The sequence below is a fragment of the Primulina eburnea genome, chromosome 11 (genome assembly GCF_022965805.1).
Source record: "Primulina eburnea isolate SZY01 chromosome 11, ASM2296580v1, whole genome shotgun sequence".
NCBI lineage: Eukaryota > Viridiplantae > Streptophyta > Magnoliopsida > Lamiales > Gesneriaceae > Primulina > Primulina eburnea.
In genome coordinates this window covers 38,399,205-38,425,665 of record NC_133111.1, presented here as the reverse complement: position 1 = coordinate 38,425,665, position 26,461 = coordinate 38,399,205, and the positions used below count along the sequence as shown (strand labels likewise).

The following is a 26,461-nucleotide window of genomic DNA, read 5'->3' as shown; positions in this document are numbered from 1 at the left end:
CATCTACGAGAATTTCTAGACCACCTTCTTATTTACAGCAGTATCATTGCCACATGATACACCACAACTCTGCTCCATCTTCCACAGCAGTATACCCTCTTAGCAACTATATCTCTTATGAGGCCCTATCTCCCTCATATAGGAATTTGATACTCAACATATCATCTCATGTTGAACCACAATTTTATCACCAAGCTATTCAATCTGATTGCTGGACACGAGCTATGCAAGATGAACTTGATGCCATGGACTCCAATAAAACTTGGTCAGTAGTTTTGCTTCCTCCGGGCAAACAAACCATTGGATGTAGGTGGGTCTACAAGATCAAACACAATTCTGATGGATCTATTTCTCGGTATAAAGCTCGCCTAGTCGCCAAAGGGTATACTCAGCGTGAAGGAATCGATTTCTTTGAGACCTTTTCTCCAGTTGCCAAATTGGCTACCATTAAAACCATTCTTGCGTTGGCAGCAAGTCAAAAGTGGCACCTCGCTCAATTAGATATTAATAATGCATTTCTCAATGGTGACCTGTCTGAAGAAGTCTATATGGACCTTCCTCTAGGTTACAACTTGAGTAGTCATTCTTCTCCAACTGGATCTAAATATGTTTGTCATTTACACAAGTCCATCTATGGTTTACGGCAAGCATCGCAGCAATGGTACACCAAATTCTCCACTGCCTTATTTCATTCGGGATTTGTTCAATCCCAATCTGATAATACGTTATTCATCAAGGGTTCAGGTCTTAGTTTTATCGCCCTGTTAGTCTATGTTGACGACATCATCATTGCAGGACCTTCAGTCCATGCTATTCAACAGCTCAAGTCTGATCTTCAAGGACGATTTAAACTAAAAGACTTGGGGGATCTCAAATATTTTGTTGGTCTTGAAATAGCTAAATCATTGCCTGGCATTTATCTTTCTCAGCGCAATTATGCTCTACATCTTCTTGAAGACACGGGGTTCCTAGCATGCAAACCAGCAACTGTCCCAATGGATTCTCGGTTGCGTCTCAATTCTGATGATGGTGAACTCCTTACTGACATTACAGCTTATAGACGTCTTATTGGTCGGCTTCTATACTTGACTCTAACACGACCGGATATCATGTTTGCGGTTCATAAACTAAGTCAATATGTTTCAAAACCGCGCACCTCGCATCTACATGCCGTGCATCAGGTCCTGAGATACATTAAGTCTAATCCTGGTCAAGGAATTTTTTTCTCAGCTTCATCCTCAATTCAGCTAAGGGCATTCTCCGATGCTGATTGGGCGGCTTGTCATGACTCAAGAAAATCGACAACTGGTTTCTGTATCTTTCTTGGTGATGCCTTAATATCGTGGAAGTCCAAAAAGCAATTGACCGTATCTAGATCATCAACTGAGGCGGAATATCGCGCCTTGGCCACCACAACAGCTGAAATAGTATGGCTCACACAAATACTTAAGGACTTGCAATTCCATGTTTCTCCACCAGCTGTGATCTTTTGTGACAATCTTTCTGCTATTCATCTTGCCACCAATCCTATTTTCCATGAACGAACCAAGCACATCGAGATTGATTGTCACTTCATTCGAGACAAGATCAAGGCTGGTTTCATCAAGCTATTACCGATTACTTCTCACCTTCAACTGGCTGACATGTTTACTAAACCTCTACCGTTCTCCACTCTTTCCGTTTTAATGTCCAAGATGTCCATAAAAAACATTTATCGTACATCTTGAGGGGGGCTATTAGACTTAGATGTTAGCTACTGCTTATGCTTAAATCAATTAGTTAGAAGTTAGAGTTAGTTACGGAAGTTGATCATTCTCCATGTATAAATAGTACAACACACTTGTAAATAATGTTTTTGAGTTCTTTTCCAAAATACATAATTCATGGCTGCATTCTTCGCAATAAGATGTATTACTAAGATCGATTGAAAACTCAAATAAACAATTATACATGACAAAAAAACAACAGCAGAAGCTTAATAAATTATCACCAGCACCAGAACTCCGCAAGCTCTAGAATGTTGGTAAAATCATGTGGTTAATATTGAAATCACCCAGTCATAGAGTAATAATAAAATTATGATAAAATAAAATGTCTGCCTATGACATAAATCAAAACATCATATTGGGTGGGCTCATGTTTCATTGAAATGAGCTTTAGGAAGATGTATATCTATAGGCTGAATTTTGAACTAATTAATTTTTGGGCTACTTTTTACTTCTTTCATCGATTGAAAATCTTTTTAGTTGATTTTTTTATTTTATTTTTTATAAAAAAAAGTCTTAAAACATATTAAATTGTATATCTGATAGATGCATGTATCTTATAAGTGCTCACATAAATGTGTACAATTGATGTACAACATATTAAAACTCGTTGTATATAAAACTTCCCGACTATGATGGAATAAATCATTGTAATTATAAGAGCAACTTGTTTTAAAATCATTAAATTTAAGTATGACTATTTTGTTTAGTGTCTATCAGAGAAAATAGATTTTGCAATATGTGATTCACCCAAAAATCTGCACTACATGGATCTTATATACTTTTTCATTGATGAAAATCGATATAAAATATTGAAAATATAATACGGATATATGATATTTTGAATACTAATTGTTTTATATAGGATGCAAAAGATAATATTGTGAGCATAATATTAACACCTGCTACACTTGTTTGAGTACTCAAATATTTTGTACCGATTTTCATCCGAAAAAATACACGGATGGTTTGTGTATTAAAAATCATATATGAGTGGTTTGGATACTCAAAAATCACAATCACATGTTAGTACCAAATCTGAAACGTTTGATACTCCAATGTCGTATATTAGTTTAATGTTTTGTGTCGATTTTCATCTGAGAAAAAACGAGTCGTTAAAATCAATACTTGTTATACATGTTTGAGTAATCAAAATCATATATTAATACCAGATCCGAAATATTTGATACTCAAATATCATATATTACTATCGTAATGTTTTGTACGAATTTTTATCTAAAAAAATACAAACAAGGAGCACAGAAATATTTTTCGATTGATCAGAAAATGCACACATTTTTTTTCTTACAACTATTGATAGCAAATAAAAATATGTTAGAAAAAAAATCCTAAATTCGAATTTTATCTAATAGCCAACTTATACGTCGTCACCGAAGATGGATAGGGAGGTTTCCGAACAGCCACACATTGCTTGGGGATGGCTTCCCTCGCCTTCAAACCGCTGCCACAAACTCAGCTCCATTTCTCCTACTCCTGTCGCTGTAAGTACTCATCTAATCATCAATCTCTCGGTTTTCCATCCACTACGGACACTCCAGACCCGGGGATTGCGCCACTTCAAGTTAAAGCACAAGTTGCCGCGCACTTGGAAACGAGGTTGTCCGAAGACACGGGGGGTGGACTCTCAAAAAACAGCATTAATACTTGCTCTAACGATTATATTAATTCAGGGTATTCTTCTTTTACCTCGGTTGATAAAAATGATGGTGGTAAATTTGAGAATAGGAACCTTGGTGTTGAGAAACCTGCTGGGAGAAGAATGGTGCCGAGGGATAGACTTAACGAGAATGTATCGAGTTCTAACAGGAAGAAAGAGGTGGTTTCTGGATTATCTTCCACGAGGTTTAAGGAGAAAAAAGTGTTAGACATTAACGAGAAGATTATCGTTTTTCAAGAGGGTACTAAGGATGCTACGGATAAAAGATTCCTGAAAAATCGGTTGGAAGTGAGAAATGAGGAGAAGCTAACTAAGAAACCTAAAGTCGATTCGGCGGAAGCAACTCTGAGAGTTGGATTGGAGTTGTGCTCTAAAAGGGGTGATTTTTTGGGTGCCATTAGATTATATGATTTGGCTAGGACGGAAGGCGTTAAGATGGGGCAGTACCATTATGCTGTTCTGTTGTATCTTTGTTCTTCTGCCGCCACTGGTCTGGTTCAGCCAGCGAAGAGCGGGAGCGGAAGTAGAAATCTGAAACACGTTAAACCGTCAAAAGAAAATCCTGTTATTGATTCTGAACCATTGAGTGTATCTGCTGGAATGGGAAAAGGGTGTTATGCAGGAAATAGTTTGCATGAACAAGACGAAGGAGAGAATCCTCCTATTGAACAATTGAAAAAAGATAAGTTCCTTGGGAACGGTTGTACACCCGAACTTGCAAATGGTCATTCAAATGCTAGTTTTCAAGGGGAAGCTTATTCAAGGAGTTTTTTGTATGGATCCATGGAGATCTACGATGAAACTTTAGATGCCTTGGTTCAATCAATGAAGAGGATTGCTGATTCTATGAAGATTAAAGATGACAGAGGTGCCGGTCATGGAGTTCAAGTGAGTGAAGATTTAAAAAGAATTGCCCTCCAGAAGGGATTTGAAATATTTAACCAGATGTGTGTTGAAAAGGTTCCCATGAATGAAGCCATACTTACATCTGTGGCCAGAATGGCTGTATCTTTTGGTGATGGTGATAGGGCCTTTGATATGGTAAAGAAAATGAAGGAATATGGTTTAAATCCTAGACTACGATCCTATGGCCCTGCTCTAACTATTTTCTGCAATAATGGAGATGTTGAGAAAGCATTCATGGTCGAAGAACACATGTTGGAGCATAATGTCAATCCAGAGGAGCCTGAACTGGAGGCACTTCTAAAGGTAAGTGTAGAAGCTGGAAAGAGCGAAAAAGTATATCACGTGTTGCACAAACTTAGAACGAGTGTGAGGCAAGTTTCACCAGCTACAGCAAATTTGATTGAGAGGTGGTTTAAGAGCAAGGTAGCTTCGAAAGTGGGTAAAAGAAAATGGGACCGGGAAAAGATTGTTCGAGCAATTGAAAATACAGGAGGGGGATGGCATGGAAAAGGCTGGTTGGGCAAAGGGAAATGGACTGTCTGCCGGTCTCCTGTTGATTCTGATGGTTCATGCAAGTCCTGTAGTGAAAGGCTAGTAACTATTGACCTTGATCCCGAAGAAACCGAAAAATTTGCACAATCTGTGGCATCTATAGCCATGCAAAGAGAGAAAAATTCAAGTTTTCAGAAATTTCAAGTATGCAGTGCATTTACTTTCTTTTCTTTATAAACAGAGTAATTTGAAGGTGTAACAAACTGAAAGCTGCATCATCTTGCAGAATTGGCTCGATTACTATGGACCATTCGAAGCCGTGGTGGATGGTGCAAACGTTGGCCTAAACAGCCAGAAAAGATTTAAACCATCAAAGGCAAGTGCTTGCGGAATATGAAAAAATTTGTAACCCTCTGTTTATTTTTTATCTGGTAAAAAAATTGTGGTGGTTGGCCATGTCTTCCATAGGTCAATGCTGTTGCAAATGGAATTCGCCAAATGCTGCCTTCCAGAAAATGGCCACTAATTATACTGCATAATCGGCGTGTTGCTGGGGATAAGATGGAAGGTTCTCTCAATAGAAGTTTCATTGAGAAGTGGAAAAATGCAGATGCTCTCTTTGCTACTCCGACTGGATCAAATGATGATTGGTATGAGCTGCTCATCATAGTTTCTACCGATAATATGATGTCATTAATTCTTCATGATGATTGGTTAGATTGGCGGCCTAAAAATTGATCTTTATTTCAGGTATTGGTTGTACGCGGCTATAAAGTTCAAATGCTTGCTTGTCACTAATGACGAGATGAGAGATCACCTGTTCCAATTACTGGGCAATGATATTTTTCCTAAATGGAAAGAAAGACATCTGGTGAGCTATTGCATGTAAAAGGTGGAAGCCTATTTAATCAAGTTCAGCAATTATACAAGTGGTATTTTTCTTGGTCGAATGAGTCTAGAAACTCAAACTATATAACTACTGAAAAATAGTTCAGACAATGTAAGCTTCTTTTGTACTTTTGATAATAGTGGTAGTGTGCTACTGATCGTCATATCCCTCCATTTATTAATTATCCCTATTTTGTAATGGGAATATATACGGTGTTTAATCATTGTATCTAGAGTCACTTTTCAGAGATGACATGGACAAGGGCAATCAAATGTGTATCAGTAGGTTAAAATTTTTCTATGCCTATATTCTGTTGTTTATTAATAAGCTAATCTCTGTTTGCTCGTTGATCCTGTGAGAAACTTGAAAGCTACCATGATACTCTTTTATCTTTCATTGTTGTAATATATTGTTGAGGTTGCCTTTTTTTTACTGAAGATACGCTTCAGCTTTGATGAAACGGGCCCTATATTTCACATGCCACCTCCTTGTTCCGTAGTAATACAGGTCAGTGTTTCTTAACTTAACTTGCTGGAGTATTTATCTTCAACAATTTGATATACCAAACTAAATTCTGACGCGCAGGTAGCAGAAACTTGTTTTCATGCAGAGACTTAGGCATGTTCTGACTTGTGCTAGGATCAATTATAGGAAACTAGAAAAGTGAACAAAAGCAATAAGATAACTAAACCTAAACCCTTTTTCAATCGAAAAGTAAAAACATACCTCACGGCTCACAGAAATCTTATCTTCTTGCAAAAATTATGTTACAAGAACTAACAGAGAAACTGGGTATAGTGTATTTTAAGGTTTCTTAGACTCCCCAGGCTCTATCAACATGAGTACACATGTGATTGTGGTTCTTCAGACGTACAAGAGACCAAACCAGACATTTAAGTCTCAGTTGTCTTGATGCATTCTCATAATTGGTTTTAAGCCCTTGAGGAATTATGGTAAGACTCATTCCACTTGATGTATTTGGTTGACAGGAGTCAGAGAAGGGCCACTGGCATATTCCCATTGCATCAGAAGTGGAACAAGAGGACCAAAGATTATGGTTATGCTGTACGCGTGCAGACTCGAGATTGCCACAGCTGGATTTTGAAGATTTAAATGAAGGTAAATGCAAATGAAGGTTGATTATAGCTGAATGAGGGACTATTTTTCTGTCTTTTTCTTCTGATTTTACATCATAACTGGGTACAAATTAAGATTGTCCTCTCTAAACCTGCCTTTTAACAAAAGACCATGCTTGTTTAAATCAAGATTGTGATTTGAGTTCCAAATTCTTTAAATTTCATTTATGTCTACTCTATCAGGATTTAAAAAACTTATATGGATCATTATTGTGTTTCCATCCCAAAGGGGCAGACAAATGGAACTAATTGAGCAAAATGTAGGAGAAAGCTGCCACCAAGCGGCCAATTAAATGTGAAGAAAAGTTGGTAGCCTAAGTTATCCTATTTATTTGTAAAATTGGTTAGGAACTACATCATATTGGGTTAAACTTGTCATATATGAATCGTCAGTTTACCCAAATGGATTGAAAAGTCAATGTATTCTGGACCTGTAGGACTTTATGTAGATTTTTGCAATTTCCCCTTTAAAAATTCGTAAAATTATAGGCCCTTACTATCCACGTCAAGATCCTAGCATATTTGAACGGAAATCTTGAAAGGTAAAAAGACTGTCACGGAGAACAATCACTAAGGTCATTATTACATTCAACAATAACAAGTTGGATTCTTAACCACCTTAGTTTACTTGGGTGATAGGGAGATGTATTTAAATTAAATTGTTCTTGCTTAACTTTGTTTGAAAACAATTTAGATTCTGTTGTGGGTAATTTCCCAGCTGCCACAATCTCTAAACATAAACAAATGGTTTATATCATGTGACATTGGGTTTATGTTCTTATTCTTGTTCTGTTTCATACTGTCATCAAATAATTTGACTACATTTTATACACTTTTTTGTTATTCTATATGAGCTGCAAATCAACTCGTTGTCCATAAAAACTAAACGATTTGAGTTATTTGATAAGTAACAAATTGTGGCATCTGATGCAGCTCGAGAAACTCCGTCCAAACTTGGTGTCTCGAAAGGATCGCGCCTTTCTCGCAAGAAAAAGGGAGAAGCAAGAACAAGTGTCCCGACGAAAAATCAAGGTGACAACCATGAGCAAATCCAAGAACAGCTTCAAAAATTATATTCAAATATCAAAACTATAATATTACCATCCGCAAAGTTTGATCATCACTCCATCATCCCCGAACTTGAGGCTGCAGAGAAAATTGGGAAATGTTCGATTGATTTCCAAATATGAATGAAGTGATTGTCAGTGGCAAAGTTTTATCTACCCCTGCTAGCTATTCTGCATTCTTTGGATTTCTGAGCTTTTAGAATAAAATTTTGGTGATTCTGTCTATTTTTACCCCATTGTATTTTTATTACTGGATCAAGAAAATGCAGGGATATTTTCTTGAAGTTGGTGGCGAATCAATTCGCGGGAACAAACATCGTCCACCAAACGGTCCTCCGAAATTTTCGGATTATTTAATTATTAAATCAAGATCACTGCTTGCGAAAGTGGGGAAAATTCGATGCTGCCCGTGCAGGCACTGCCTGCACGGGCAGATCCAAGGGCCAGAAAATTTCTGGCCCATTTTATTTTTTTTTTTAAAAAAAATTCCACCCCCCATGATTGAATCTTGACCCTTGATTGGGTGTGGGGGCAGTGCCCCCACACCCAGGATCGACTCTACCCGAAAGTGGATCATTATTATATTATATTATATTATATTTTATAAATAAATAAATCTTTCCGACATAGATGGACACGCCACATTTCTTCTTCTTGCTTGGGACTGAACTGTAAAGAAAACAGAAATTATCTCCATTAACTAATTCCTGATTTAATATTTGGAATTCATAATTCTTCTAATGTCTTCACGCGCGCCGGGAGCCTTCGAGTAAAGGTTCTCCACCTGTGCCATCCGGTGGCACATCGAGATCTCATCGAGATCTCTGCGGTCCTCTACGTCATCGTCCGGTGGGGTGTCAAACAACATCGTAGTTCTCGATTAAAAAAATTATTTTAAAATCAACGAACGATGTCATGAGAAAATATAGTAAATAAAATTAAAACAGTAAAGTGAATCGATACATTTTAAAACAGACTTGTCCCTTCTATTATGTGTTTCGAAGATCAAGTTGGACGACAATTTCTCAGGATGCAATGGAACAACCAACTGTAACCTAACGTGAATGTACTATGTCGCTGAATTGAAGAAGTATTTGATCTTTATTACGAGTTGGAGCCGAGTAGCAGGGCAGAGACAAGAAGAGAAATGAAAGTAATATATGCGTACGAGATATCCTTGAAGGACTCGAGGCTGCCCCTAATATAGACACTTGAGTTTCATATGGAGGACAGTCACAGACTGACCATCTGAACGGCCAAAGGTTGCTCAGCCATATGGAGCACCAACAATCAGACATGTGGAATGTCATATCTAGAAAGATCTGGAGTGAATTTTCAAAAATAAAAATTTAGGAAAATAGCAAAAGCCAGAAGAACCTTGGTGGACAATTTTGTCTTTGATCGGTTCGACATTCGACGCTCCCAGGTCGTGCTCGAATGTTGCACACAAGTCAAGCTTTTTCAGCCTCTTGACCAATCATTTTTACACATTCACAAAATGTAACTCAATATAAGCTCACTCATGCTAATATTATTTTAATATGTGAGACATTCATTTTCACACTTAATCATCCACTTATCAAGACCATAAGGTGTTTATCCAATTTTCATTAAAAAATGAGAAACCCAATTGTCATCCAAAGTCCAACAATCTCTCACATGAATGAAAATTGAAAGATATTCGACGATTTTTGTGATAAAGTTCAACAGTTAAATCTTGCATAGTATGATTAGATATTACCCTTTGAACATTCCCTTGTGAAAACTCAATGATTCACTACTTGAAAATAGACACGATGTCTTTGGACTGTAAAACCGTTTGTATAAATTAAAATATACTTCAAACATGACTTTTCCTGATATCATTTAGTACTCATGATTAATTTCATTTTGGCCATGAACACATTCCTAGTTCTGTAAGAAGGTCTAGATTTGAGTATCACAAGGTATACATATAGTCCAAGCAGCTTTTTCCCATCTCGGAATATCTTCTAGAGTTGACACAGCTACTCAATCTCTTCATCATATTTGTCAAGAGCTATAAATTCAGATTTAATCGTGGATTTAGCTATTACAGTTTTTTTAGAAGATTTCCATGCAATTGTTGTACCTCCTAAAGTATACAAATCAACTTGTAGATTTTGAGTGATAATATATCCAATTTGCATCATTGTATTATTCAATAATAGCGGGATCTCTGGTATAGTGTATTCCATGGTCACAAGTATACGTTTAGTACCTTAGCAATCTGATTATTAATTTTCAATATTCAACACCGATTACTCGTGAATTTATTCAATTTGCTTACTGCATAAGCCAAGTCTGGTATTGTACAACTCATTAAGTACTTCAGACTCTCAATGACTCGAGATTATTCTAATTGAGAGATACTCTCACATCGATTATTTGATAGGTGTTGATTTGTATCTCTCAAAGTTCTAGCCAATGCAGAGTCATCCTTATTGAATTTCTCAAGGATTTTTTTCACATGATGTGACTGACTTGGAAATATCCCTTCTGATGTTATATGAATTTTAATTTAACAGCTCACATCCACTAAACCAAAATCTTTCATTTCAAATTTTGAGTTCAACAACTTCTCAGTCTATTTAATCATCTTATCATTGCTATCAATGATAAGCATGTCATCTATGTAAATAAATAAAATACATAACCATTTTCAGTGTCCTTTATGTATAAAAATTTGCCGCATTCACTGAATTTAAATCCAATTTCTATTATGAATTTATCAAATTTTTCATGACATTGCTTTGACACTTTTTTAAGCCTTATAAAGACTTCACAAGTTTACAGATCTTATTTTCTTGCCCAGTCACAGGAAATCCTCAGGTTGTTCTATATAAATTTCTTATTTTTAGAAAAGATATATTTACATCTATTTGATGTACTTCAAGATTCCGCAAGGCGGCAATCGCAAGTATGACACAGATAGAGGTTATTCTCGTTATAGGAGAATAAGTGTCAAAGTAATCAAGTCCTTATCGTTGATGGTAACATTTGATTATCAATATGACTTTATATTTATCTATGGCTCTATCTGATTTCATTTTCTGTTTGAAAATCTATTTACAGCTTAGCGGTTTGCTTCTCGGAGGAAGATCCACTAATTCTCATGTATGGCTCTGTAAAATGGATTCATTTCAGAATTGGTAGCCTCTTTCCATTGAGGTCCCTCACATGAATTCACCGCTTCCTTGAAGCTTTGAGGTTCACTTTACATTATGAAAATGATGAAATCCGGATCAAAAGATTTCTCCATCCAAGCTCTCTTACTACGTCTAAGTTCAACCTCATGGATAACCTTTTGTTCTTTTCCAATTGGCTCATGTGATCTTTTGAACGAACTTGGTCTTCCTTAGATTTGCATGGAAACACATTTTCAAAGAACGAAATATTTCTTGATTCCATGTGGTAAACAGCTTCCCGCCACATGTTATGTGATAAAATAGAACTTAATAACAACGCATTCATTATTTCATTCAAGGTGCGATTATTTTTCTCTGCAATGCCATTTTGCTGATAAGAATAAGGTCTGATTCTTTCGTGTTTGATACCACGTTGAATACAAAACTCAACAAATGATGATTCTTATTCACCACCACTGTCACTTTTTAACACCTTAATTTTCTTGTTAACTTGGTTTTCAACTTCACTTTTGTAGTGGACAAATTTTTCAATTGCTTCATCTTTATTTTTAAGAAGATACAAAATAACAAAATTTTGTGCTATTGTTAACAAAAATAATGAAGATTTACTTTTACAACGTGTTTGCACTCTTTTAAAATCACATATATAACTGAGAATTATATCAAATGGTTCACTATTTCTTTCAATTGTTCGAAAAGATGATCTGGTTAGTTTTGTCTCAACACAAGTTTCGCATTTCTGTTGTTTATCAATTTGGAATGCATGAATGCTTTACATTTTAATTAGTCTACGAATTGTATCATAATTAACGTGTCCAAGTCTACAATACTATAAATAAGAAGACTCAAGCACGTAAGCAAAAATATTAACTTTATTAATCACATGCTTGATAGTCATTACATCGAGTTTGGACAGACCATTACTTATATGGCCTTTGTCAACAAAAATTCTAATTTTAGACAAAACAACCTTATCTGACTCAAAAACAATGCAAAAACCATGCTTGTTCAGAAGCGACCCGGACACCAAGTTCTTAAGGATGTCTGACACATGCAACACATTGTTTAGAGTCAACTCTTTTTCATATGTCATATTTAGAACAACTTTTTCTTCACATCGTTTTCGCACATGCCTCGGTTTGCCCTTGGATGTGACATTCCACATGTCTAATTGTAACTCAATATAAGCTGCTAATATTATTTGACTATATGAGATACTCTTCTTCCACATTTAATAATCCACTTTTCAAGATCATAAATTACTTATCCAATTTACATTCAAAGTCAAAAAAAGTCCAGTAAGAATATCGACGGGGCTTGTTGGCTGTTGGAGGTGTTGTGATGCAGCATCGAGTCTACTGTTCATATCCTACAAGAAGAAGACATCACTTAATTACTATGTACCTCCACCGCAACCACTTGGCCCCAAAGGTAATTGCTTGCTTTATAAGGTCAGAACCTGTACTCTTGATTCCTGAACTCATCAAAGGTTCAACTTTATGGTTTGTTCATCGTCATCATGTTGATGTTATATGGTTGTCGCTCACTCTGAATTTCTTGGTTATTTCCCAGCTAATCTTTACCATGGTTCGCCGGAACGGCCGTGTTGCGCTCGGAACGGCCGTTCCAAAGTTTCGGAGTGGGTGGGTAGATGTCTTGTAACGGCGTTTCGTAAACCGAAAACGACGATATAACGGTGAAAAACGGAGAAGGAACGGTGGAACGGAACGGGAACAAAATTCGCGACGGGTTTGTCTTGAACCGTCGCTACTAGCGACGGTGTAATGTATATAGCGACGGTTTTTTAACCGTCGCCGATTAGATCGGCGACGGTTTTATTAAAACCGTCGCTACTATCTCAACCGTTTCCCAACGAGCATTCACTAATGATTTTGTTCCTCCACGTCATTTCTCATGGTATTAGTCTCGATGATATAACATTTACAGGTACTTTTCTATATAAATGTTTGTTTTCATCATCTATATGGCATGGTGTTGGACGTCATGGTCCCGAGTATAGATCTTCAACTACAGCTGATAGTTCTACTGTGTATCGTGGATTCGGATACATAATCGTCGTGACGAAATACTATTACAAAATCAATCATCCCATTCTAATGATATTTCGTCATCTCAATCTAATCAATATCCCTATGGACAATCACGTCAATATCCAAATATTCGAAATCAATTTAATCTACGAGATAGTGATGAAGAATATAACAATGATCTCGCTCCTCCGCGTCACTCTTTATGGTATTAGCTGTGGTATGTTATAATTTTTAGTGTGTATTTTCTTATTGTGCTATTATTGTAAAATAATTTTGTATTGATCTATTAATTTGTAATAACTTTATATATTTTATTTTTTAGTATGATGTAATTTATATTTACAATTTTTTACCAATTTTTTGAATTTATTAATTTTTTTATACAACCGTTCCGCAACATAACATTGGAACTGGAACGGTCGTTGCCGTTCCAAGGACCGCAACCGTTCCGGCGAACAATGATCCTTACGGTAATCCGGCACAGCATTATCAGTATAACGTCCCCCCACCTGTTGATCATGTCGTCCAGATCCCTCCTAAACCTTCTCCACCGCCGGGCGGTGCATCAAGACTGCCGCACTCACCAGTACGTTCCTCTTCACCCCGCCCCCTCCTCCTCCCGTGAGTAGCAATGGAGGTTCTGGTTCCAAATATTTATTTAGGCACCGAAACTCCTCTTCCGCCTCCTTCACCTGGAATTGCGTTGGGTTTTTCGAAAAGTACATTTACATATGAAGAATTGTCGATGGCAACGGATGGATTCTCAACAGCCAATCTTCTGGGGCATCGTGGCTTCAGTTATGTGCACAGGGTAGTCCTTCCAAATGGCAAAGAGGTAGCGGTAAAGCAGCTAAAGGCTTGAAGTGGACAAGGGGAGCGTGAATTCCAGGCAAGTTGAGATTATCAGAAGAGTGAACCACATGCATCTTGTTTCATTGGTTGGATACGGCAGCACTGGGTCGCAGAGCATCTTGCTTCATTGGTTGGATACCGCAGCACTGGGTCGCAGAGAATGCTCGTATATGAGTTTGTTCCAAATAACACTATGGAATAGGGAGAACGAAAATAGTGGACGACTCGTCATGCATTAATATTAATGTTTCTCCTTCGAACTTTAATAGCTAGATAAAAATAAATATGGCCTCTCTAAAACTTGCTAATCTATGTATTTCAGGAAAGGGGAGACCTACAATGGATTGGCTCACGCGATTGAAGATTGCTCTAGGGGCTGCAAAAGGACTTTCATATCTGCACGAGGATCGGATTGTGAGTTTTTCTTTCATGAATTTCTACAGATTATTCAAAATATGGAAAAATGGAGAACATGTTTTCTTTGGTCAAAATAAGTTGATTGTTCAAATAACATTTTTTGAATATGGGAGCAGCGACCAGTATAGCCATCCAACCAGTGAATATGAATTATATCAGTCTGGTTCGAGTGGTGAAGGCTGAAAAACTAGAGAAATGGAAATGGGAAAGATGAAGAAGGACGCTCGAGGCGAGTGACGACTGATGCCAGCTTACTCCTCTAGGTATAAAACTCAAACCAATTACTTCTTTAACATCAATTGCTTGTTCGGCAGATTGAAAGGATGGCATGTTTGCTATTTATTTTGTTGACGTACGGACACTTTGACTCTTGCAATACTTTGATCAATATTGGGGTATGTCGAGCTAGATATGAAATGATGTTATAATATCTTGTTTCATGTTTTTAAACAAGTAAATGAAATGTCTTCATTTAGAATTTTTTCTAGGGCATGCATTCAATTGGGAGGTTAAGTGAATATATGTGAACGAAATTGAAAAAAAGGAAATGATTCATCGATATACATAGAGATGATAAGTACAAGTTTGTGGGAAAAAAAATGGCGAAATTAAAAAATTTCTATCAGAGACTTGATAAATTTCAAATTTACGAATTTCAAGTGTATTTTTGTTATTTAGAGAAGTAAAAACACAAACTTTAAATCCACAATTTCCATGTTTATATAATATTTTATATTTATTAGAATGAATTGTAAATTGACTTAAATGATGTATTTTGAAATTTATTTCCATGTGTGCAAGACATTAAGATATTATGAGACTGCAATGCTTTCACCTACTCATTCGGCCTCCACAAATTTGGTCGCAAGAAGCATGATTGTTCAAATGCTAGATCTGGCAAGCTATGGCGCTGACAAAGTTTAGTTTAGGAAGAGGAAAGTGTTTTGAGGCACGAAATTTATTTTATTATTTTATGTTGTCTAAAAAAGTTATGTAAATTTGGATATTCCAAAAGATATTTTCGAGAAAAGTTAAATTAATCACAATATTATCTCATACACAAAAAACCAACCAAACAAAAAACATATAATCTCAAATGATAAATATCATCATATAAAAATAACTCATCCCTAATCCCACGTACCAGCAGTATCAAAGTGCAAACTGAGCTTATTCTTTACTACCATACCAAAGTTGCCAGACCATAAAACTCCTAATTTTACCAGAGCAAAAATATATTACATATAACATACTGCAAATTCTAAGCGGCAATTGCTCAAAGACTTGCGTTTTCATTTCCTAACAAAATAAACCATTTCAGAAAACATTTCCTATTGTTCATCAAATGGCAATCATATGTGCATTGGTGACTGAAAATCAAATACTTTCTTCGTACAAAATTAACGAGTAGCCCTTGGTAAAATATATGACCATCGATACAAACTGCTTCCGGTAATAAGAGCTACCCAAGAATGTCATAATACACTAGGAAAAACTTGTGTACTCACTTGTAGAATGTCTTCATTTTCTAATTCTGTATCGAAAACTAAGGGATAGTTAAACGAGAAGAACCTGATCCTTTTCTTCTCCTCCGGCCTTTCTGCCTAATTTTCCAAAAACTGCAGAGGAGCAGAAACCCTGCAAAACAGCAGAATAAAATTTTAAAGCCCGACCACAGGAACGGGCCAACAAATCATCCATCGACATGAGAAATCGGCCAATGATGCTCACTCACCAGCAACAGCAACAACAACAGGGATAAGCCAATGGCTGGCAACTAATTCCGGTAAATCGAGCTGCAAACAAAGTTAATTGATAGTAACCTTCAGTCAGTGCAGTACCAATTACTGTTCATGATAACTAACTAAATTTAGAGCAGTCATGTCAAAAGTATGGTTCTTACATCATTTCTATATAAATAGTGCAGGTATCGGTTCCTGAAGGATCTTCATCATCTTTCTGAGTTGACTTAGAGTCACTAAAAATTGGAATCTCACGAGTAAAATTCAAACCTCCACCCAAATCAATGCCAGCATAGCCAGGCAATCTACGATTTCTTCCCCTGACATGCAAAGCATAACCCTTTGTTCCCCTGACCTCAAATCTTGAGTCACTACCGCAGATCAACTCTTTCCCAACAACCCTGGAGTATGCTGAGAAATTTACATCAGTTCTACGGGAGGGTAATTGATTATCATTCAGGTATAGTGGTTGATCTTGTCTACTTGAATCTGAGAAGAGGACTGGATCTTTTATGTTTTTGGCAGTAAAATCAAGTATTTTTTTCAGGAGCCAATAACAATTTGTAACCATATGGCTGCTATCCAAACAATTTGAATCTCCATAGATTGCAATTCGTCCGCCAGCAACCTCCAAGAGACCAAGAATAGGGGAATCTGCCTGCATTGATAAGAACTCATCATTAAGAACAGAAACGGAGAAGGGAATTTCAAATCATGCTATGGATCTTAAAAAGAAAAGAAAATCACAACACACAAACAATATACTAAGATATTAAGTGGAAAGAAGGCCAGTCTTGAGATTAACTGATTCCCCAACAAAAGTTAGCCAGAGAAAACTCAACCATGTGAAAGAAAAGTGACAGGAAGTGAGCGGTTTACACAATATTCAGGCCTATGGTCATCTAGCCAAATGTTTATCATCACATCAGAGGTGTATGGGAAGGACACAAACAATTATATAGTTCAATTAAATTTGGAACGTATAGATGGCCATAATTTCATCTTAATTACCAGCTATCCAGTTCTTGTGACCCTTTCAAAGATAAGATGACAATTTAAGAGAGATCAAGAACAAACCACATCAACTCACCTTACTCATACCAGACAAAAGAAAATTCTGGGTCGCACCACTCTCTGAGCTATCCAGGAAAGGGAAACTGTGCAAGTATCCTCCTCCAGGAAACTTCACGATATCAGTTCCAGATGCATATCGACTCTGCTCGGCATTAATCACAAAATCACCATTCAGAATCTTATCTCCAAAAGCAATTCCAAATGGGGCCAAGAGATCATTCAGCGCAGGCACATTTGCACCTCCAGTGACTGGAGTCCACCAGCTTCTCGTGTTATCATCAAAAAACTTCATTTTCATCATAGAATCCACATTGTACCAATCAGCAAACACTGCAATACCTAGTCCATCATTAATGACATCATCTCTCAATTTTTTCAGTTCTTCAGGAAAGTATTCATCCTCAAGATCCACTAACAAAAGCGTCCCATATTGATGAGCATCAAAACAAGTAAAGGGTGAACCCAGAGTTTCCACATAATATCCTGCATCTCTCAGCATGTTAAACATGATGTGGAAATTTGTATGGAGGTGGTCCCCATGCCAGTCGAGGATGTCATTCCTAACATCCAAGGAATCTCTTGGGATATATCCAGGAGGGTATTTGATACTATGAAATTGATCCCATAGGATCCTTACTGATCTTGCAGGAGTAGGAACAACTTTTAGTTTCAATTGAAGTATACAGGTATTTCTTCGAGGGTTTTTCTCTCCTTGAGCAGGTGGGCTGTAGATATCAACAGTTATATTACCCTCAATTTGCCCAGAAAATTGTGCCCCTTCATCTTTGATTTGCATGTGAAGTGCCAGATAACCAGTCCATGGCCAAATAACATTAGAGTGGGAGAAGTGAATGCTGAGAAGATTGCCTTCCTCATTTGTAGGATGCCAAGATGGAGGACTTTCAACATAACCAATTACACCCATTCCATTCAAAATGGTGGTATTAAATATCACAGGCATGGCCCCTGCATACAGAGGTTGACGGCAGAAAGGCCAAGAATAAGGGCAATCCATGTTGTTGAGGACACTGGGAAATATGCTAGCTCGAGGTTCATAGTTCTTTAAAATTTCATATGATTCCAGCCTGACACAATTCAGCATCAGCATTAAGAATTTGACAATCAAATATTATGCTATAATGCTATTCAAATTTACTTACAGATCAACCCTTCCTGCCCCCTGCTCATACATGTTCGGACCTAAGAGCTTTGAAGCACCTTCAACCAGGGCTTGTTTCATACTGGCTGGGTTTATAATCTCTTTTCTCTTGTCGTCAGGAATGACACTAACAAGAAGGCAAACTATGCCAGCAACCACAGGACTTGCTACACTGGTTCCAGATAAGCTTTTACAACCTCTACTAATTTTGGATCCCATTATTTCTCGTCCATAAGCAACAATATCAGGTTTAATGCGACCGTACCTATTAAAAAGAAGGTATCCTCATCACAAATCCATGATCCACCCACCATAAATAAGTTACATGTAGTGAATTGTTCAATGATTGGTAGATCCTCAACCACAATGATTACGATGAACTATTACGGTAATAGTTTCACAATCACATATGTTTTACACACACTGTGAATGATGATTAGAACATGATGACCAACTGCCTACGAACTTGTCATGCCCAAACATCTTTCTATTCACATACTAGCCTCTCCCCTGACCCCCTCCCTCCCCCAACTTCTCATGCTCCACAATATATGCAGCCTCTATATCATTGCTTAAAGAACTCAATAGATAATCTAAGAGCAGAGTATCTTTGAACAATGTTGTGAGATGGCTTTCCATGTGTTAACACGTCAAAGTAGAAGCATTTTACAATAGCTGAGATGAGTAAAAACTTTACTCCTAAAAAGGGGTGACAAGGATTTAATAACGCTGGCGAACAAAAATGACCTAGTGTATGGCATTAGTATCATCCTTTCCAAATCAACCACAAAGATCTAACCTTCGCAACTAGGTAAAAAACTTGAAATCATGCTTTATTTTTCCTCTTTTAGATAATAAATGATAAACATCAACTTTAAATGAAAATGAAATTGTTTCAACATTCACATCTACACATTTGGTACACGTCCCTAAGAAAAATGCTGTCTCACAAAACATCTTAATATGTGATCATGTTCGACTTCAGATTCAAAAAAATTCAGGCATAAAAGGATTGCATGATCATTTTTATCTATGTCTATCTATGGAAGTAGCAAAATTCTCTGAATATCATCTCAAAAAGAAAACAAAATCCATAATCACTTATAGTCAAAAGAATGAAAGATTAAAAAAGAGAACAAAATTCAGGAGCATAGACAGAAGAAATGAAGATACAGTACCCATGAGGAATCTCCCAAGTACTCATGCCACGTGAAGAAAATGATGCTATGTGATCATTATAATCAATGCCACCAACACCAATAACATCACTTTGATCAGCAGGATTGTTCAGAGTTCCATAAAGCGGTCCATCGTTTCCAATCGCTGATACCATGATAATATTATTAGCTGTAATTTCCCAAACCTAGTAAAAACAAGAACAAGAACCAAAAATAATTTTAATCAACAGAAAAGTCATAAATTCAGATGTTGGATTATATTCCATTCTTAACGTAGAGAAAGACATGCAATGTTTTTAAAGCAAGAAAACTTGTTTGCTAAAAAAGAAATGATCTCTTTTTTTTTACGAGCTGTCAATAAATTCATTCTTCGATGAAATGTAGAATGTTTGATACATACAGTCGATCCGGATCGGACAGACTTTTTCAAGAGAATATTCAGTGCTCATCTAGATGAATGCCATGGGAACAATTCTAATTATTCCAGTCTGTTTACTTTTATTGTACTCTATTTATTTACAATTACAACACATTCCTCATGCCTAACATCTTTATTCATTGGCAAGTCTAACACCACATAGTTCAATCTCAAATTAATCATGCAACTGAATTCAGGTAAAATAGATCTTTAAAACAAGCATAGTGCAGTTAGCTAAATCCATAAATGGATTGGAATGCGAGAAAAAACTCAATATCATAACATGAAGTGAATATCCATAAATGGTCTATATCGCTGGAGAAATCCAACAACATAGTATGAAGAAAACATGGTTTAATGAATCAATTCCAGACAATAAACTACTTCAGTTTTTAACCAGAGGGAAAAAATGTTAAGTAGCTAAAAGTTTTTATGGGAAAGTACATAAATTGAAGCCGCGAAAAATTCTGAATATTATCATCATAGACACCGTCAGAAAAAAGTGTTGAAGCAAAACCAAAAGGTCAATGGAGTTTGACCTTCTCAATAAACGGGAGATCAAGATAATCAGGTCCACCGATGCTCAAATTCAGCACATCCATCTTGAGTGCAATAGCATAATTGAATGCATCAAGGAACCATGATGTGTACGAGACCTGCAATGAGCTGAAAAAGTTTCTCATAAACTTCCTTAGCATGTTTCCAAGTAATAATAAGAAATGGAAACATTTGCAGAAGAAAACATCATGCAAGCTTCAGGAACAAAATAGAGTGGAATGAGCCCCATTCTTTGTTTTCTTGTGATTATTTTTTACGTAAGATTGTAACCTGTGCATGTGCAGAAATAAATTGGATGAATTCAGTCGGATGTATGTTTCTTTGCATATGATTCAACCTTATATTACTTTGCAAATGATTTCAACCACAGCAATGAAATTAAACAAAGGTCAGCAATACTTCAAATAAATTTGAGTATGCCTCTTATCATGTTCTTGTAACAAATAGTCACAACATGTTTTGCAGTATACAGTTTCTGTTACCTGTGCATCAGTGAACACACGAAAAGCATAAATCTCAGTGTCTGGAGCAAAACCAAGGCACTCTTCATCTTGACTAGCAATAACACCAGCCACAAATGTCCCATGTCCAAGATTATCATTAAGAGTATCCTCACTGGTCCAATTGGTGCGTTCCTGAATATGGTAAGTCATTATCAACAACTGAAAGGAGAAAAAGAAGAAGATGAAAAGGAAATGTGGCATGAAATCTTTTTTCTGTTAGCAAACACAAACCTTTATATTGCGGAAATGTGGGTGATCAGCGCGAATCCCGGTATCAAAAATAGCCATTTTCACTTTAGAGCCAGTATACCCCTTTGACCAGAGGGTATCTGCTCCAAACAGTGATGTAACTTGAGATTTCTGCAATATGGTTAATCATGATAGGTGAAGATATGTTTAACCAGGGAAATGGAAGTGAAAAAGAGAGACTGATTTTGAGGAGTCCATTTCATAGCCAATTCCCAAGTCACCAATAGAGGTCTAAAGTATTTACATGTTATTCAAAGCGCTAGGGAAGCAGGTAAAACATACCATAAGCAACAGTTCAGAAAGTTTCTCATGTGAATACAAGCTACAAAAGAAAAAGCATGTTGTCCTACAAGTAAGAACTAAACAAATAAAAAATGAGAACTCCGACATTTTCCTTTTTTCTATGGATAAAAAAGGATCTAATTGTTAGTTAAAGGAAAATAAAACCACCCTCACCCAACCTAAGGCATGCCAGTAGTACCTTATGACACGTTAAGAGAAGATGCATGACAATCCTATTTTTCCAAGTAAAAAAGAGGAACAAATAACTGGGTATTTTCATTTAACTCTCTCTTAAACAATCAATATGGTAATCATATATTTGAGCATAGATATCGATTCGTCTTTACTGTTCTATGAGTAGATGCTCTGTTCTTCACTGACATACACAAATCTCTGTAACTAAAAATGTTTGCGCCTACTTATACAATCACTCTACTCTATTAACATTTTACAGGTTGGACAAGCCATGAACACTTGAAGAAAGACTTGGCAAAGGCCTACGCAGACAAAATTGATTCTAAACTCATTAATGATCATGGTTAATCTGCCAATAAGATTCCATATACCAAATGTGGAAAAGTAGAAACAGGCTTCTTCAATGATTGCAGAAAATCATCAAGACTCCGAAAAAATAACACACATCGAGATCCAACCCATCTAGAGCAACTATCCCTTCCCAAGTTCAGCAAAGATAATGAACTCAAAAGACATACGAGGCACGAGTTATGTAGAATCAAGACTTCTTTTAAACAATTATTCAATTGTATATGAGTATCTCTAGAAGAGTTGGTTAAGAGCTAAAAACAACAAAACTCCTTAAAAAAGGACATGCATGATTTATCATTTGTGTGGGTGAACTGAGAGTAATGAGCGTATTATTTCCTATTTCTTCTCCTTACGGTATCAATTTCTATCATCATTACTTCCATGATTAATAAAATTGCATTCATTTCAGGTGTTATCCAACATTTTCTGTTTGGATGTAACGAAGACATCACGGGATATCAGTTCACAACCAGAAGGAAAAGACATATCAAAAGGTCACCTGCATCAACAGATTCCTCCCCGCACTGAGTTCGACCCCACTGCCGTTTGCTAAGTAATTCTCAAACGACATGGCGGTTAAAATCTTGCCGGGTCTCTTCTTTCCATCGCCAAAGGCCCCACGTTTCTCGTAAAGAACATCTCTTTGGAAGCTTAAATCCAAGGAAACATCCTTGACCAGCTCCAATTTCATAAACTCCCCGGTCAGTAAGTCAACAAAACCTTGCCGGATTGCCACTAACGCAAAATCCGTTGGAAACTGCATGGCTGGATTGTTCCTCCCAACCCATTCCCACCCTTTTGATTTGACATTGCGTGCAAGATATTCCCTGAATTCATCAGCTTTCTTGTACTGAATGAATCGGATAATGAAATTATCGGCACGGGGCTGCGTAGAAGTTTGGGTGGTGCCGGAGTAGAGGTACTGGTACGCACAGATGGAGAAGAGGAGACAGATAAAAGAGACGGAGAAGTGGGAGAGGGGAAGGCGGATCATGGCGGCAGAAATCCCTCATGTGCCGAGGGAGACGAATGGGGTTTCAGAGTGAGGAGGGATCCTGCTTGTACAAAATCCCAATTCAACGGGATCGATTGATTATTTTCTAAATAATAAATAATATTTTCTTCGACCCCAATATAATATTATTTCGTCATTAAATTGATTGAATTAAATTTTCAAATCTAAATTAATACACTTCATATGTTACCTTATTTAAATGTTATTGACATCTCATAAATTTAAGATTAAATAGAAAATACTAATATAATAGAAAATAATTATCTTTAACCATTGTATAATTTTTTCGATTGTATTGCATATTGTATCGCGAGTTTTTCTCAATCGATCGAGTTACATAAATATTCTTTCCATACAACATAGGTTATTGAAGCCTGCATCTTTCAAAAATGGAACCTGAGAATATAACCAGCACTTCTCTGGAGAAAATAATTGTCTTTAACCATTGTATAATTTTTTTGATCGTATTGTATATTGCATCACGAGTTTTACCCAATCGATCAAGTTACATGAATATTCTTTCGGTACAACATAGGTTATTGAAGCGTGCATCTTTCAAAAAATGGAACATGGGAATATAACCAGCACTTCTCTAGAGTATACTTAGTCAGTTTTGTGGGAAAATTTCTTGATTGTTTCGTTTTTCTTTCAAACTCTCTTCTAACTAAAGTTCAAGAGAAGATGTCACTGGTCACTTTTGTGTGGATATTGTTGTCAAATGTTTTGCTTGATATGCATTTTGTATCATTGGAGTATTTAATTATCAAAGATGCAAATTGAATCAGTTTTGTTGTTGACAACAACTGATTTGTGTTCTTTGCCTCCATGAATGGAAAACTATTCAAATTTCGTTTATATTTTCTACGTATGTCAATTTTGTCTGACAGAATACATTAAAAGTATTCGAATCTGTCCTTGGGTGGATGGTTGGTTGGCTATGACCAAGCCCTCTTGTTCTACAGAGTTGTAGGGACTGGATTAGCTGGAACAAGAAGGAAAGTATACCAACTTGTGTTTGACACCATATGGAATCTAGCAATTGTATCAGTCGGTTGTCAAATGTTTTCCTGTTTCTTGTATATTTTGCCTTTGGTCTCAAGATGCTGCATCCCGTTCTTTAGGAATGAAAGACTTTTCGTTGTAACGTGAAAACTAGTAACACTTGCACCGTGAGCTGGGTTCTTATTTCTTGGTCAATGTACTTGTCGTTATCTGAATTCACTTTTACATTCAAAGGGTGATTCACCTTTTCAATTTTGAGGTTCCTTTGTGGTAAACTCCATTTGCATATTGATTCAAATTTTCTATGCCTTGATCACTGTATCAATACGTGGTTCAACGTACAGGACGCGCTCACAAAAGAGAGACAATGACCTTCTTATTCTGCCACTGACTTCTAGCACTGTACCCTCTTGCCCCATTTGCTTGAGCAACGATTGCTACCAAACAGTTCGATCAAGAACCAAATTGATGAATATTTTGATCGAAACGGGGAAGCCTCGTGAAGTGCATTCAGTTTTTAATGCTTTAACAGAAGAAGGCCACATGCCATCTTTCTCACATACACTACCGTTTTAACAGCACTGACTGTCCAGAAACGTTTCAAGTTCATTCCTTCTCTTCTGTCTAAAGTGGAACAAAATGGCCTCAATCCTGACTCTATATTCTTCAATGCATTGATCAATGCATTCTCTGAATCTGGGAATATCAAGGAAGCGATGAAAATATTCCATGAATTGAGAGAGAAAGGGTGTAAGCCGACCACCAACACTTTTAATACCTTATTTGAAGGTATTGGAGATAATGTTGAAGGAAGACGGTGTGAAACCGAATGACAGGACATACAATATTCTTGTTCGAGCTTAGTGTAACAAAGAAAACACCTGACATGCATGGAAAATAGTCAATGAGATGGTTTCTGGTGGTGTGAAACCTGATACTGTGACGTGTAACATGATCGCAAAGGCTTATGCAGAGAAAGAGGAAACCAGCATAGCCGAATCTATGATTTTTCAGATGCAAATTTCCAAGGTGCAGCCAAATGAGCGTACATGTGGTATCATTGTAAATGGTAACTGCAATGAAGGAAACCTCGCAGATGCAATGGCATTTGTTTATAGGATGAAGAATCTTGGAGCCCAACCAAATCTTATTGCTTTCAACTCACTTATCAAAGGATATTTGGACAAAGCTGATACTGATGGAGTACACAAGGTAAACCTTCTAGTTTCGATGATCACGTGATTGAATTCTCATTTTTGTGGAATGTTTCTCTTGTTTGTAATTTTGTGTAGCATAGATAGAATGGTGAATTCTATTTCATTTTTAAACATTATGATTTGTGCAGACACTTACATTGATGGAAGAGCTCAGGATAAAACCTGATGTAATAACATTCAGCATCATCATAAATTCAGCACCATCATGAATGAGTGAGTTCCGCAAGACTCACGGACAGATTCAAACAAGTGTTAGATGATATGGTAAAGGCTGGGATAAAACCCGACATCCACGCATTCAGCATTCTTGCAAAAGGCTATCTACGTACTGGAGAACCCAATAAAGCTGAGTAACTTCTGGAACTCGTGGCCAAATCAGATGTTCATCCTAATGTTGTCATCTTCACTACCATCATCAGTGGATGGTGTAGTGCCGGAAAAATGGACTGTGCTCTTAAAATATTTGAGAAGATACGTGAAATGGATGTATCGCCAAATTTAAAGACTTTAAAGACTTGTGAGACTTTAAATCATAACATAAATTTTTTTCCTTAAATCAATTTTTTCAAATCCAAATCCTTTGATACAGATCTATCATTAATGCAAACCATTTGGCCTTGAGCAATGAGAGCTGAGCTCTTCAACTCTTCTCTTTTAACCTGATATCAAAACTCAGATCTACCGTTATGTTTTGAATTACCCATAATTGGACCACCTATTAATATATACGCTCCAGTTGTTTATTCCTGGGTGTGAAGGAATGTGTTAAGATGTTCTGCATTGGTTTGATAGATTTTCTGAGAGTTACATATATGTACTTGGACAATCCTCTCTCTTGAGCTAAAATTTAATTTTTGTGAAAAAAATAATCAACAATGCTTGTTCGTGTTTTGGTCCATGTGTAAATACCTATATAGAACATAAAAATAGACCTTGTGAGATTCCTTTCAGTATTTGCATCTTAACTCCGGAATGGGGAAAAGATAATGTACATTAGTTGGTTTATTATTTTATCGAATACAAATAATAGATAAAACAGAAAGTTCCAAACTGCTATAAAGAGAAAATGGGATACAATATAACAAACAAGATAGCAG

General features: G+C 36.7%; 3 protein-coding genes across 4 annotated transcripts; 2 read left to right on the top strand and 1 right to left on the bottom strand.

The window, feature by feature from the left end:
• Positions 1 to 3,137: 3,137 nt before the first annotated feature.
• Positions 3,138 to 8,165, top strand: LOC140805835 (proteinaceous RNase P 1, chloroplastic/mitochondrial-like). Of its 2 annotated transcripts, XM_073162163.1 has the most exons (7): positions 3,141 to 5,046; positions 5,129 to 5,218; positions 5,311 to 5,492; positions 5,593 to 5,713; positions 6,170 to 6,238; positions 6,721 to 6,850; positions 7,801 to 8,165. In XM_073162163.1, exons 1-7 carry the CDS (start codon positions 3,205 to 3,207, stop codon positions 8,055 to 8,057), a joined length of 2,691 nt encoding a protein of 896 aa, XP_073018264.1. In that variant the 5' UTR covers positions 3,141 to 3,204; the 3' UTR covers positions 8,058 to 8,165. The 2 variants fall into 2 exon arrangements, with proteins under 2 accessions (XP_073018265.1, XP_073018264.1); XM_073162164.1 differs by lacking the exons at positions 6,721 to 6,850; positions 7,801 to 8,165 and having other exon boundaries at positions 3,138 to 5,046; positions 5,593 to 5,734.
• A 7,466-nt stretch (positions 8,166 to 15,631) lies between these two features.
• On the bottom strand, positions 15,632 to 23,219 carry LOC140805833 (subtilisin-like protease SBT6.1). The gene is given in 11 exon segments (XM_073162160.1): positions 15,632 to 16,059; positions 16,157 to 16,217; positions 16,325 to 16,368; positions 16,371 to 16,821; positions 17,254 to 18,322; positions 18,398 to 18,661; positions 19,575 to 19,759; positions 20,532 to 20,648; positions 21,033 to 21,185; positions 21,285 to 21,413; positions 22,630 to 23,219. Coding segments are annotated over 11 exon segments (3,060 nt in total). The 5' UTR covers positions 23,125 to 23,219; the 3' UTR covers positions 15,632 to 15,967.
• A 1,837-nt stretch (positions 23,220 to 25,056) lies between these two features.
• LOC140805116 (uncharacterized) lies at positions 25,057 to 25,573 on the top strand. The gene is made up of 2 exons (XM_073161310.1): positions 25,057 to 25,359; positions 25,493 to 25,573. The coding sequence occupies exons 1-2, from the start codon at positions 25,057 to 25,059 to the stop codon at positions 25,571 to 25,573; spliced, it is 384 nt and encodes a 127-aa protein (XP_073017411.1).
• The last annotated feature ends 888 nt before the right edge of the window (positions 25,574 to 26,461 follow it).